Below are 13,771 nucleotides of genomic sequence, written 5' to 3' on the forward strand. Positions count from 1 at the left end.
TCTCTCTCTCTCTCTCTCTCTCTCTCTCTCTCTCTCCCCCTCTCTCTCTCTCTCTCTATCTCTCTGTCAGATGCAAGATAAGGAACCACAGGACAAGATACAGCAGCCTGTCAGCAAAGTAATTGAGCGGAAACGACTTAAAGCGGTGAGGTGCCCCATTTTGGTGTCTGCTTAGGAGAGCCTGAGCCCCCATGCAGTGCTGCTCCTGGCTGCCAGGCCAAGTGACCTGGAAGGAGTCACCTGGCCCTGCCCTGAGCTGAGCTGAGCCAAAGTCCTGGTGGTGGGGTGGGACGCTATCCCAGGAAAGCTGAAGCTTCAGTTTTTCTGGCTCCTCGCCCCTGGCAGGTGCTAAAAAACTTGTCGCTCTTGAAGCTGCTCAAGAGCTCGAACCCTCGGACCCAGGAACTGCATAACCTGGCCAAAAGGTGTTGGCATTCACTGCTCAGAGTTCCGAAGATCCTCGAGGTCTCCTCTGGGTGAGCATGGCCCGCCCATGGCCCCTATCATGGGCCCAATAGCCACCTTTACTAGAAACAGGCACTATGCTAAGGAATTTCGAAACCTGCATTTTGACTAGGCTCTGGGAGAAAGGTAGTTATTTATTAGCCCTGTTTTACCGATGAGGAGCTGAGGCTCAAGAGATGTTGTAACTTGTCCCATTAACTGGACTGGTAAGTGGCAGAGCTAGGATTTGAAGCCGTTCCCAGCTGATATCAGAGCTGTTGTCATAACCCTGGTCATAATCATCCAGCCATGGGACTGACCACCACCTGGTGCTCTGAGCAAGAGGGGCTACCCCTCTGCCTCTCCCAAGTCAACACCACGCAGAGATTCACCTGCAAACTAGTCATTCTGCAGAGGCTCAGTTCCCTCACAATTCACATCAGGATGCCAAGAAAGCTGACATGAGGCACCTGCTAAGTGCCAGGTACCATGCAAAGCATTTTCCCACTTAGTTTATTCTCAAAAATCTTATTAGGTAGACGGAATTACCCCAGTTTTACAGATGAGGAAACTAAGACTCTGACAGGTTACCTTTCTTGCCCCAAATCACACAGATGGTAAGAGGCAGAAGCAAACTTGAACCCCAGTTTGTCTCCAAAGCCTGTGCTCTCCAAGCCGCTCTGCCACTTCCCTGCCTCCTGCTTTGCAGGACTGTTGTGAGGGTCCTGGGCCTGACACCCAGTGGGCACCTAATCAGCGGTGGCCATTATTATCCTCAGTATTGTCATTATCCTGAGCCTGAGGCCTCTCTCTCTCCACACACACTCAGCTAGGACGGGGGCTGCCACATTGCAGGGGACTCAGTCTACGACAGACACCCCTGGGGAAAGTCTCCTAACACCTCTAGTTAACTCCACCCCTCTGGCTCCTCCCTCTGAGTTGGCCTCCTCCATGCAGGGGCTCAGGAAACACTGAGCCAGAAGGGTCAGGGTCATCTAGTCCCAGAGATTTCCAACCCTTTTTAAAGCAGCAGAGCCTCTCTTCAGATTTCTGTCCCCAAGCCCCAACTGTGTCGTTGGAGGGAAGCTATCCTGCCCCTCACCCTGCCCCTCCAGGGGTGGGGGGTGGTCATTTGAGATACTTTCTAAGATTTCTTGGAACACAGTTTGAAAAAAAAAAAACACAGAAGACGAAACACTGCACCAGTCCACTCCATCAATTGAAATCCAAAGAGGAAGAACCCTAACCTAGTGGCCGATGCAGGCAATATATATTTCTAGGTGTCCTAACTACTAGCCATTGCCTCAGGCCTTTCCAACCTCTCGCATCCCTTCTGCTGGTACTTATCACCACATCCCCTGCCCCCAGGAACAAGACCTCTGAGTGGTAGAGAAGCTTCTTTTCAGGCTCTCTCTAGCTTTCCTGACAGGCTCCCTGAGCTGACTGTAGAACAGCTGTCTCGGGGCTAGCTGGAGGACCAGGGCCTTGGTCTTGCTCTGCTGACTGCCTTTCCTCTCCCTGCCAGGCACGAAGACGTCTGGGATACAGTAGAACAAAATCACAAAGATCTTCAGGAGGCTGGGTGTCCCAAGAAGAAACTGGACTCCAAGAAATTAGAGCCCCTGAGGGAGTCGGAGCAGTCAAGGCTCAAGGCGGCACGGCGGGCGAGGCGCCCGGCACGGCGGGCGAGGCGCCCGGCACGGCAAGCAGTGCCGTGCAAGGAGGAGCGGCTGGAGCCTGCGGTTCCCGTGACATCAAAGGGTCATGGCCTGCCCACTGGCCCTGGAGCCCAGGAGAGGCAATCACCCGCTGGGGACCCCCGGGTCATCTTCCTGAAGACCCACCAGTACAGAACTCCCATGGGGCGGGCGAGGCGCGCGGCACGGCAAGCAGTGCCGTGCAAGGAGGAGCGGCTGGAGCCTGCGGTTCCCGTGACGTCAAAGGGTCATGGCCTGCCCACTGGCCCTGGAGCCCAGGAGAGGCAATCACCCGCTGGGGACCCCCGGGTCATCTTCCTGAAGACCCACCAGTACAGAACTCCCATGGAGGGCGTGAAGCAGCTGGACACAGCAGACCAGTGGATCTGGTTTGAGGGGCTGCCCACACGAGTCCACCTCCCAGGGCCCCGGGTGATGTGCAGATCATCCGCCCTGCGCTGGGTCAAGCGCTGCTGTACCCGCCTCTGCTCGGCATCACTTGAGCTGCCAATGGTCCGTCCATACAAGGTGTGACAATGCCACTGCCAGGCTAGGGTGAGACACAGCCCCAAGCCAGGCCCTGAGCTGGGCCCAGAGTCAGAGGGCTTAGGATCCAGAGTCTTGGGGGCTGTGGCTGGCAGTGCTGGGAGGCCCTACCTTCATGCCCAGAGAGGGAAGCCCAGAGAGGCGGAAGCCATTGACCAAGTCCACACAGCGGGGCAGTGGCCAGGCTGGGTCCTCTCAGGACCCAAGTAGGGGCTCCGGGGAAGGAGGGCACTGGAAGTGTGGCTCTGAGGTGAGTCATCCACTGCCTGGAGGCCTCAGGAGGGGCCATCTGCTATGGCTCAGAATCTCACAGAAGTCTGAGTAAGTGAGTTTAGGGATTTCCAAATGTGGGGCTAAGGGGAGGGGGCGTGGTCAAGTAAGGCTCTTCTGCATCTCATCCCCTCTTAGATAAACTCTCCATTTGTTTTATTTATTCGTGCCTCAAATAAGACCTACTCTGAACGAAAGGTCCTTAGCAAAAGAAAAAGTAGAACTACTCCAGCCCCTCCACTGAGGTCCCAAGAAAGGAAGGGGGTGATGGGCCTGGGGGGTCCAGCTGAATGGGAAGCTGCCCCTTCAGCAAACCGGGCATCTCCAATCTGCCAGACACCGCCGCGCCCTGGTCCCTGAGCCCTCTCCCTGGGCGCCAGCGCCCTCTGGGGGCGGTCTTGGCTCCTAACTGACGCTGAGGTCTCTGCTCGCAGGTGTGACCTTGGATGGGAGCCAGAGGTGTGCGGAGAGGGCGGAGATCGCGCAACCATCTGAACGGGAGGGATGGGCGGGAAAATTCGCGAGTCTACAAATAAAATCTCCCAGATGGCGCTGAAGAATACTGTCGCTGGCTCTGCCTCTTTATCTGGGTCTGGAAGGGATGGAGGAAAGAGGTCCTCCACGGAGGTAAGGTGGGGGAGGTGGGGAGAGTGTGAATCACGACTTCAGGTTAATTCCACTCCATCCCCAGGTCCCTACGGTCAGTGTAGAAGCCGTAACAAAGAAGCAAGCGGGCTGCTCCCCTCCCCCGCCTCTGCAAGCTGGCCTCCTGAGCGGTGCTCTCCGTGAAGTCATAGAAGGGGGGCGTTGGTTGTGCGCTTCCTGGGGGCCAGGTGCCTCACAATGGCGCTGCAGGCCAAGGAGAGGAGGAAACCACCGGGGCGCCGAGAAGCGAAGGGCTTGCGCAGGCTCACGCCGCTGGTTAGTGGCACAGCAAGAACTCTAATCTAGGTCTCCTGGCTGCTCCCCGTTCCATTTCCCGAAGGGGGAAAGGTGCAACGCAGCATCCAGCCCGTCACGCACGTGCACTGCGCCCTGATTATCACGGCTCCGGGTGTCAATAAATGCCAGCCGGAAATGTGAAATGTGCCCCGCCTGGGTCACGGAGAGCACCGAGCCAGACGGGGCATTGGTACTTCGTCCCACTGCTCCCGTGGGACACAGCGCGTCCGCCCTCCAACCCCAAGTCCGGTTGGGGTCACCCTCTGTCGGTAGGAGCCACAGGGCCCTGAATCTGCAGTTGGGGAGAGGAAAACAGAGGGGGCCCAGGCTTTCTCTGGACAAAGACTGTGATCCTGATCCTCCGTATTCCCCTGGAGACAGGCTGTGTGCAGCGGGCGCCCTCGGGAGAGCAGCAGAGCCATCGAGGGGCGCAGAGCCCTCCACCCTCACTCCCAGGGAGCCAGGGCACTGATGGAGGTCCTCAGATTGGGAGGGAGAGAGAAGGATGGGAAAGGCTCCCGCTAAACCGGCCGGCTCGCACCCGTCCTCTCCACTGGGGCTCAGCACCCTGACTGAGCATCCGCCAGGCGGCCGCCAGCGGAAACCGGGCCGCGAGAACAGCCTGAGCGGGGCCTGGCGCTGGACCGCTCTGCACCGCACTGCTCAGCCTCCGAATGGCGACCTAACGCCCCCGCAGCAGCGCGCTCCCTACCTGCGGCCACCCAGGCGCGGCGCTCCCGTCCCGAGCACCCCGCCCCGCCCCCTCCGCGCAACCTCCACTCCCGTAACCTTCACTTCAAGCTGTCTTCCCGCTAAGCTTGCAACCCAGCCCATTTCCTGGGTAGTCTCCATTTCGGTTCCCTTGCTGGGCATCATCAATCACATCAACCTTCTATTCGATCTTTCCTCCCAAGCACCTTCCGTTCCATCAACCTTCAAGTAAACTTCTGTCCAGCGTCCTCTATCAGCGGGAGATTAGGGCAGCGCGCTCCCAAACAAAAAACCAAACCGTGTGTGTGTGTGGCGGGGGGGAGGGGGGGGCCTGCACAGTCTTCATGGGAACCTTCCCCGGGGAGCCCCCAAGTGGGGGCCCGAATGGCCTGAGCCTAGGCGAGATTGGCAACTTCTGCTTTGCCCAATTGGGAGCCAGCGCTGGGCCCCAGCTGCCCACGGGCAATGCCATCAAGTGAGCAGACAGAAGCCTGTGTGCCTAGGCTGGGACCCAGCGTGGCCAGGGTGCCGCTGGGGAAGCAAGGATGCAGGCCTCATGCATGTGAATGACTCCCAGCAGTGCACTCCTTCCAGCCTCATCCCTTCCACCTGCTGGCATTTAGGCTCAGGCAACCTGCCTCCCATAATCCCAGAACTAGGGTCTCCCCACTACCACTCTCCCATTGTTTAACCACTTCAACCTGAGGCCCCTCTTCAGGGCTCAGTCAGATCCTGATTTGGGCAGGATGCTGCAACCCATAATCTCAGGGATAAGAGACCGCAGGAGAAATGGCTCCCCAACAGTTAACTGGGGGAAAATTTTTAATGATTGAATTTTAACAAGTCACACGACCTCTCGGAGCCTATTCCATCTGTTTATTAAAAGAGGGATACTAATAGCCATTCCAGAGGGCTTTGGGCAAATCAGGCTTGATGTAGCTGAAACCAGTTTGTGGGACGTTGAACGTTCCGCCTTTTTTCCAGGCCTCCTTGCTGTAATAAAGCCAGTACTGGCCCTGTTTCTCACTTATGAGCAGCTGTCTAACTGCCCACCTTTAGGGAACTAGCTGCTTGTTTAAAAGGCCAATCTTATGTTCACATTCACAAAATAGCATCTGGATCCCGGAGACTGCCCCTCTCCCAATCTGGGCCATGTACCACTTAAACATGATTGGTATATGAATGGGGATGAGGTTGCTGAGGCAGACAGGCCTAGCTTCTTATCAGCTGTTTGATGCTGGGGAAAGCTGTTTACTCCTAAGCCTCAGTTTCATGGTCTGCAAAATGGGGAAAACGGTGGTGCCTATCTCATTGGATTAAGTTAGAAACATAAGTCACTTTACAGTGCATGGCACATAGGAGCTCAATACTTGGTGGCTGTACCTAGGTCATGGGCAAGCCTGTCCCCCACCTAACAGTTGAGCCTTTGAAGAAAGATATCTCCTCTGTAAAATGGGAAGGGGGCAGTGGCCCCATAATTCTAACTGCTTAGATTCATGGATCACTTTCTTATACGTCAGGCGCAGCACTAAGTGCTTTACGTTATGACATCTCACTGAATCCTCACAAAAACTCAGGGAAGTTCAACCCAGGGAAGGTTAAGTAGCTTATCCAAGGTCTCACGGCTGGTAATGGGACTCCAGGACTTAACCTTGCACTCCATTGCAGCTCTCTAAAGCCTTCTAACATTGGGCCCCTAGAATTCTCCCTGGCTTGGCCAGGTAGGCAGGTCAGGGATTAAAACTCTCAGCTCCCTCTACTCCCATGTTTTTCCACCATCCTTTGCTACTTTCCTACAGAAAACCTCAAGCACGCAGTAGCTTTTAATCCCCTCTCCACAAAGAACCTCTCTTGTGCCCAGAACTGGCCTCTCCTGCCCCTGCCCCTGAGGCTGTAGTCCCTGGGCTACAGGCTGACTGCCCCCGGCCACTGCGAGAAGGAAACTACCCTGATCTGGGAGTTGCTGAAGAGAGTCTAAGACCCTGCTTCCAGGGGAACCTAACCTGTTTGAGCTGTGCCTCACAGAAGACTCACGGGGACCTGGAGCTTCCCGCCTCACTGGTGCCTGCTGGCTGCCATTCTGGCCCCCATTTGGCTCTGATCTGGACAGGCCTGCCTAGAACTAGGTAGGGGTTAGAGGCACCCTCTGAGCTAGACATCCCTTTCTCCTTTCCCATCCTTCTTGCGGGTTATAAACTATTCTGAGCACCAGCTATGCACTAGTCTCCACTTGTCTCTCCAAATCGTAGTGGATGGGATGGGGCGGGGCGGGGGGGGGGGTCTAGACGTCAGACCCCTAGAAAGTCAAGAGCTACACCAACTCAGTGGTAGGGTGGAGGTAACTTTCTGATCTAGGTACTTTCCTTTATCCTTTGGAAATAAAAATATTTCCAACATTCCTATGTTCACTTGGAGATCGGTGGCCATATTTAATGTACTGCCTATCAGTTTTTCTTGGAAGGCAAGTAATATTTATAAAGCTTTTCACGTCCTTAGTATTTAAAACAATACAGTAGGATGAGAAAGTATGATTATAAGGTGCAGGTTGTTTAACCACTAAGAACTTAAACATCTTTAACTATCAACCTCTTCAGAACGAGTTTATTAATGTCACTACCGGAACCCAAATCCTGGCTCTGCCAGCTCCCAACATGTAAGCTTGGGCAAGTTCCTTACAGTTTCCTCATCTGTAAGATACAGATGATGCTGTTTCCTACTTCAGAGGGTCGTTGTGAGGATTAAGCGAGCAACGAGATGTAAAGCACTTAGCCTACCGCTGGACATCTCTTTATGAAGCGCTCAATGGATGTTATTTATTACTTCCATTGCCCAGCCCTCTCTGGAACTTGCCTCTAGACACTGCTTTGTCACTTTAGAATTCATAAAAATCTCAGGAAACTCACATATTTCTGACCCCCAACTGTCATTCAGCTTAGTCATGATATCATTCAAAAACAAAAAAAACCCCACCTTGGCTTCCCTGACCTTTGGCAGTTTTCATAAATCCAACTGACACTCAAGGGGCAGAGATGATCTGTCATCGAAGGTGTGTAGAAGGACAGCATCAGCCTTTGTGGGAAACTCGCAGAGAGGTGCGCTGGAGCTGCCGCCACCAGAGCTGGCCACGGGAGGCGCAGCCACATGGTGCGAGCGCTCTGAGGCTTTCCTCAAAATAAAGTCAGTCACCTGCCTTTAGAGTCTGGGGTGTCTGGGGGGAAATCCACCCGCCCAGGGGAAGCCGTTTCAGCTGGTCATACCTCCTGGACCCCGCAGCCGGGATTAGAATCCCATTAACAACCTGCTTCCTCCCAGCTTGGCTAGAGTGCCGAGTTACTGAGGTGCCTCGCCCGAGCATTTTCCCAGCCTCTTGCCCGGGCATGTTCACTCCTAAACCTTCACCCTGTCGGCCTCAACTTCCTATTCTGCAGGGCTAGGAGCCAGGAGGCTAGAAAGGCTTCCTGGGGAGATGGCAAAATTCCCCAGCTGTGTAGCCCTAACACTGAAAGCTCAACACTGACGGCTCTCTCAGGCAGGCTCTGGAGGACCCAAAGGGGAGCAGCAATGGTTTCCAGGCAGAAGTGGGTCTAGACCAGTGCATTCCACTGGGCACGTTCAGAAGTCACTGGCAAATGGGAAAGGTACCCTGAGAGTCATGGCAGTTCACCCAAGGCGTGGCGGAGAAGGCTGCAGGCGGGGGTGGGACACAGGTGTCCCCGGCACTTAGTGTTCTAACCAGCTGGAGGAATACTCGGGTTCAGGAAAAAAAGAAGGTGGCCTAATCATTCTTTACAGCTCCCGGCTCTAAAGAATGTTTGGCTATGCTGATCTCTCCCAGTCCCGAGCACAGCATTACAAAATAAGCACAGGCAGAACCGTGGAAAATACTGTATTTACGTACACAGGAAGGGCAGCTGTAAGCCCCTCACAGAGGACACTCCACCCCCAAAGAAAAATCTTAGTAGCAAATTCCTATCTCCCTCGGCACTATCAAGTGCACCTCAAGCTGGAAGGCTGGGCGTCCTGTGTCTGGGCGCCCACTGTACCCTTCCCACTGTGTCATCCCCAACAAGGCAGGAAAAGGGAACTACTGCCAGAACGGAGATCCAGTGGGAGCTGGGGCGCCTGGTCATTCCTGGAGAACAGGCAGTGACTCTAGTTCGAGGGTGAGATGGGGAGCGACGCTAAGATTCTTCTCTGGGTCCTACGGCCTGCTATGCTGAAAGCTGGCAGCAGGGTGGAGACCCAGTAGAGAGAACCGGAAGAAAGTCAGTCACGGGTTCACTGGCGTACACACACGTGTGCAGCAGGACACAGGCTGTGCGTTTTCTTTCTGCTTGAAGCCTCCGCCTGCGGTCCTCTCCCTGACAGCAGCCGGCTACTTTGCGCCTACACCTCTCTCTGTGGCTCTGGATCCAGAAACCAAGTGTTGCCCCAAACGGAACAGCTGCAGTTCAGCAGCATGGCAAAACTCGCAGCTGTCCCAGGGAGGTAAGATAGGCGGCTAGGAGGGTGGTTCCCTGTGATCGGATATCCTTGATTATTTTTTTTTTTCCTTTTCAAAATAACAGGCTGGTGACAGGTATGGTGGCTCAAGAGCGACATGGTTCTGATTCTGTTACTACCCCGAAAGAGGTCCCCCGTGCCGACCTCCCAGATACCAAGGCTTCAGTGGACAGAGGCCGTACCTGCAGCTGTGATCCTGCCTGCTACCTGCCTTCTTGACGGGGCCTCACTCTCTCTCCCACACCAACAGAGACTTCACATTTCCCGGGTTCCTCTCAGGCCTGGGCTGGACCTCATCTGGACAGTCGGAGCAGCCCAAGGTGTCAAGTGCCCAGCTGGGTGTCCAAAGGACCCGACTCTAGACACTGGACTTCGGGGCTGAGTTGAGGGGGATCTCCTTGAGCTCCGACCGCATGCACAGGTACTCCCCGATGACGGCCATGAGTGCAATGCACACGGCCTGGACCAGCCACCAGGTCAGCGCCGAGGGGAAACGGGAGCTGTAGAACCAGCAGCCCAGGAGGTGAAAGAAATGGACAGTGACAGTGAAATCCAGACACTGCTTCCCTCGCCGGATGAAGTACAGCAAGCCCAGGGCACTGTGGGGAGAGGACAGCAGTGAGTTGTCACTGGGTTGTCCTGGCCTTAGATTAGGTTATGTGGGGGAGCAGGGACAATTAGGATGACAGCATAGTGGTCAGAAGCAAGCGAGAGAAGCGGGAGGCAGGGGTTACATTATCAGATGCCCAGAGGAACCTGGCAGGTAATGCTGAGAGTGGATCAGGCTGGGGAGAAGGAAAAAGTACGAGCTCGATGATCAATGCAGCTGCCACTCAAAGGGATCCCAGAGATTGGTGGGGACTGTGGCAGCATGAAGCATACATGTTTCATCTAAAGTGGGGCCTGCGGCTAGGCAAGTCACCATGCTAGAATGCTGGCCTGGAATCAATCGATCATCCCATTTTTTAAGAGAAGCCAGAAATCTGTATTTTTAACATAAAATATCCTGATTTTCAACTAAGTGAAAAAAGTCTTAAACACCCTGCATGGGTTGACAATTGTGTAAGCCAAACAGAACACGTCTGGGAGCCAAATTCAGGTCAAAGTCACCCCACCAGTTTTCAACCTCCAGTGTAAGGTCAAGCACAGTAATGTGAAAGGCATCGTTCCAAGTACCTCCTGTGAATTAACTCATGTAACCCTTACCACTATGAGGTGGGTAATAATCATTAGCCTGATTTTACTGATGAGGAAACTGGGGGCTTAGACAGGTTAACTTGTCCAGTCACTAGACTAGTGGTAAAGCTGAGAGTCAGAGCCAAGTGAGTCGGCTTCCAGAGCCTAAGCTCTTAATCACTTCCCTAAACCACCTCTCAGTCAAAGCCCTCAGGGTACAGATGAGGACCCAAGGCCTAGAGAGAAGGGAAGGAACTTGGCCAATGGCACATGGGCCAAGAATAGACTGACTCCCAGTCCAATCCTTTCCTCATCTGATTCCACATCAGGGAAGTGATCTGAGATGAAAGCTGTCCCAAGGCAGCATGCACAGAGTGACATAAGAGCTTTCCAGCTAAGTCAAAACAGCGATCAAAGAAACCCTAGAGTGGAGCCAGTCCCAGAACTGGCCTCTGCCACCCATTTTAGTCCAACACTGCCCAGGAACAAGTGCCAGCCTGTTTCATGTCCGAATTTAGGAAGTTAGTTCCAGTGCTAAGACCCCAAAAGCTGGATAGCAAAACTGGTGATACTCACCAGGTGAGGGCGTTGAGGACGAAGGACATCATGGAGAGCCGGCCTGGAGGGGTGGAAAAGCCCAGGATCTGAGGGGGAATCACAGATGGAAATATGCTGGAGAAGTGACCTGGCAGAGCCCCAGGCTCCAGGACCCCAGCAGCCCCACTCAGGAACAAACATCATTCCAGGACCACAGAAGCCAATAGGCCTCTTCATCTGTATGGCAGCCTACTTCCACCAAGTTGCTTTTACAGACATCCACCACTGTATCTCATTGGACCCCTCACAGCAGCCGGGAAGGGATCATTATCCTCATTTTACAAAGGAAGAATAAAAATTCAAAGAAGTTAAGTCACTTGCCCAAAGTGACAGGGTAAATAAACAGCAAAAGAGTTACAACGGGGTTCAGCAAGGCTCCTGAGAAGGTACTACGAGGCACCTGGTGGGTGAGTGACCTCCACCACTGTCCATACGGTACTATCCAATACCAAACATCTGCACACTTTCAGCTTTCAAAGGCCTTGACATTCATTATCTCATATTATCCTCACAACAACCTCATAAAGCTGTTATTGTTGTTATTGTTACCTCTTTTGGGATAATAACTTGCCCAAGGGCTACATAGAGAATAAGCAGCAAGAGGAAAGATTCCATCCCAGATCTCCTGGCTCCAAGAACTGTGCTTATTACCATATACCACAGCTGCCTCTCTGAAGCAAAACACCTCTCCACCCTCCCATTACACCTTATAAGGCACTTTCTTACTCCTAGGCCCCTCTGGCCCTCATAACGTTTTGCTGAGGATTATTCTATTCCAGAAGAGGAAACCGGCTCAGAAAGATAAAGCAACTTGCCCAAAATCCCACAGCTGGTATGTTTCAGCCTACATTGAACACTAAGCATTTCTGAATCCAAAGCCAGGGTCTTTGTACTGCAGTCCACGACCTCTACGCCAGCGGTCTCATGATTTTGCAGACAGGAAAACTGAGGTTCAGAGAGATGACAACACTCGCCCCAGGTCACACAGCTAGTACATGGAACTTAGAGACCTGACTCTAAAGTCCAGGAAGTTCCCATTATAGTCCGTGAATGCTCTTTTATCCATCCCCCCGTCCCCAATTTGGCACCCGAGAATCTGGGGCTCAGAGAAGTGAAGTCACTTTTTCAGTGTCATAAAGGAGATGTATCAGGTTGCCTGGAACGCAGGCCCCTTCCTTTGCACTAATCTGCCTCCCTGTCATTCCATTTTATGGATAGGGCAGCCGAGGCTCGGAAAGGTGATATCCCTTTCCCAGGGCCGCAAAGCGAGAAGGTGGCCCAGCCAGGTCTAGAGCCCAGTAGTGTCAGACCACCCGGTGAGGCCGAGACGCCGCCCGCGCCGGCCCGGGGACCATACCTCGGCGTCGAACATCTGGTCCAGCGAGGGGCTGCTGCGCACCAGCCCGTCCACCAGCGCCAGCCACAGGCCCAGCGAGCCGTAATACACGGTCTGCATGAGGACGATCTGCGACAGGATCAGCAACGGGTCCCACACGTAGCTGCGGAACTGGCCCGCCATGCCGGCCCGCGGGGCCCGGCCGCCGCCCGGGCCTGGGTCAGCGCCACCGCCGCGCCATGGGCCCCGGGCCGCCCCGGCACCTGAGAGGACACACGCCGGGCCTCAGCCCGCCGGCCGACACCATGGCAACGTCGCCCCGTCCGGGAGGAGGGACTGGGACCGAGGGGGCGAGCCCATTCCGGGAGTGGGGGGGAGGCAGGGGCGGACAGACCCATTCCCGGAGTGAGGGGAAATCCTGCCCGTTTCAGCAGCTGCTCGGGCCCCGCTCGTACTCGAGCTCCTGTGGGGTTCACTCACCGGGTGACGGACTCGAGGATCGAAGCTTCCGAGCGCGGCCCAGCCTCACCGACTGGCCCCCGAAACAGTGCTGACAGGCAGAACCATGGAGGAGAGGCCCTACCGGCCTAGAGAGGCAAAGCTCCAGCTGCTGCTGAGCCGGTAGCGGCTGCGTAGGAAGGAAGCGTTTCCGGGGACAGCGGTGGAGGGGCGGGGCTGATGTTGCGCAGGCGTAGCGGGTGCAGTCTTCGGCTGAGCCACCTAAATGAGGGTAGGGAAGCCCGGAAGCGAAGTACGCACATGCGCACAAGAAAGAATGAAGGCGAACGGAAGTGGGGCACCAGAACGGTAGAGCTAGCGTGCCCTCTAGAGGGACACCTTGAAGAAAAGGAGGACGGCTAGGGTAGAAGATAGAGGAGTGGTCAAGGGAGAGGGAGAGATGTTTGGGAATTAACGAGGTGATAACGTCGACTTTGTTTTCAGCCTAGATTCCCAACGTTTTCTCTCTCCTAGTTAAATCCTGGGATAACTTGAAATGAACTTGCCAGCAATTCCACACATGATTTTGCCACTGTTTCCGGGTTACAAATGGTAAAACTAAGGGCCAGAGAAGGAAAGGAATATACTGTCTCAAAGACATAGAATTAGTGGCAGTCAGAATTAGAGTTCAGGTGTTTCCAATACCACAGCACTGATTTCGTGCCCTACTGAGTGCCAGGAAAATTTGCACACGTTCGAATGAGACAGCCCCTGCCCTCAGACACAACCTAACTGTATTAGAAGGCAGAGTAGTGGGTGTTTTATAATGTGGATATCCATTTATATTTATATTTATATATCTATATATATTTAAATTGGGGGGGGGGGGAAGCCCAGGTTCTGAAGTCATACCTGGAAGTAGATTTGCACACGTTCGAATGAGACAGCCCCTGCCCTCAGACACAACCTAACTGTATTAGAAGGCAGAGTAGTGGGTGTTTTATAATGTGGATATCCATTTATATTTATATTTATATATCTATATATTTTAAATTGGGGTGGGGGGGGAAGCCCAGGTTCTGAAGTCATACCTGGAAGCAGATCCCGCTGC

The 13,771-nt window shown here is 54.1% G+C and overlaps 2 protein-coding genes across 3 annotated transcripts; one reads left to right on the plus strand and one right to left on the minus strand.

The window, feature by feature from the left end:
* The first annotated feature begins 26 nt into the window (after positions 1–26).
* On the plus strand, positions 27–4,560 carry TP53TG5 (TP53 target 5). The gene is made up of 4 exons (XM_055082812.1): positions 27–145; positions 346–476; positions 1,970–2,113; positions 2,318–4,560. Exons 1-4 carry the CDS (start codon positions 71–73, stop codon positions 2,673–2,675), a joined length of 708 nt encoding a protein of 235 aa, XP_054938787.1. The 5' UTR covers positions 27–70; the 3' UTR covers positions 2,676–4,560.
* Positions 4,561–8,481: 3,921 nt separating this feature from the next.
* SYS1 (SYS1 golgi trafficking protein) lies at positions 8,482–12,859 on the minus strand. 2 transcript variants are annotated; one of them, XM_024128380.3, is made up of 4 exons: positions 12,703–12,859; positions 12,244–12,485; positions 10,866–10,933; positions 8,482–9,712 (listed from the first exon to the last, which is right to left on the minus strand). In XM_024128380.3, the coding sequence occupies exons 2-4, from the start codon at positions 12,403–12,405 to the stop codon at positions 9,472–9,474; spliced, it is 471 nt and encodes a 156-aa protein (XP_023984148.1). In that variant the 5' UTR covers positions 12,406–12,485; positions 12,703–12,859; the 3' UTR covers positions 8,482–9,471. The 2 variants fall into 2 exon arrangements, with proteins under 2 accessions (XP_023984148.1, XP_028340831.1); XM_028485030.2 differs by having other exon boundaries at positions 12,244–12,351; positions 12,703–12,857.
* Between the last annotated feature and the right edge of the window lie 912 nt (positions 12,860–13,771).

Source organism: Physeter macrocephalus, unplaced genomic scaffold, assembly GCF_002837175.3.
Source record: "Physeter macrocephalus isolate SW-GA unplaced genomic scaffold, ASM283717v5 random_293, whole genome shotgun sequence".
Lineage (NCBI taxonomy): Eukaryota > Metazoa > Chordata > Mammalia > Artiodactyla > Physeteridae > Physeter > Physeter macrocephalus.

What these genes read in the sequence shown, in the direction of transcription:
- TP53TG5 (XM_055082812.1), top strand. Translation starts at nt 71, where the DNA reads ATGCAAGATAAGGAACCACAGGACAAGATACAGCAGCCTGTCAGCAAA. An exon ending in ATCCTCGAGGTCTCCTCTGG is followed by an intron (nt 477 to 1,969) that starts GTGAGCATGGCC and finishes TCTCCCTGCCAG; the next exon opens with GCACGAAGACGTCTGGGATA. An exon ending in AAGGCGGCACGGCGGGCGAG is followed by an intron (nt 2,114 to 2,317) that starts GCGCCCGGCACG and finishes GGGGCGGGCGAG; the next exon opens with GCGCGCGGCACGGCAAGCAG.
- SYS1 (XM_024128380.3), bottom strand. Translation starts at nt 12,405, where the DNA reads ATGGCGGGCCAGTTCCGCAGCTACGTGTGGGACCCGTTGCTGATCCTG. An exon ending in ACCAGATGTTCGACGCCGAG is followed by an intron (nt 10,934 to 12,243) that starts GTATGGTCCCCG and finishes ATTCCCCCTCAG; the next exon opens with ATCCTGGGCTTTTCCACCCC. An exon ending in GTCCTCAACGCCCTCACCTG is followed by an intron (nt 9,713 to 10,865) that starts GTGAGTATCACC and finishes CTCTCCCCACAG; the next exon opens with TGCCCTGGGCTTGCTGTACT.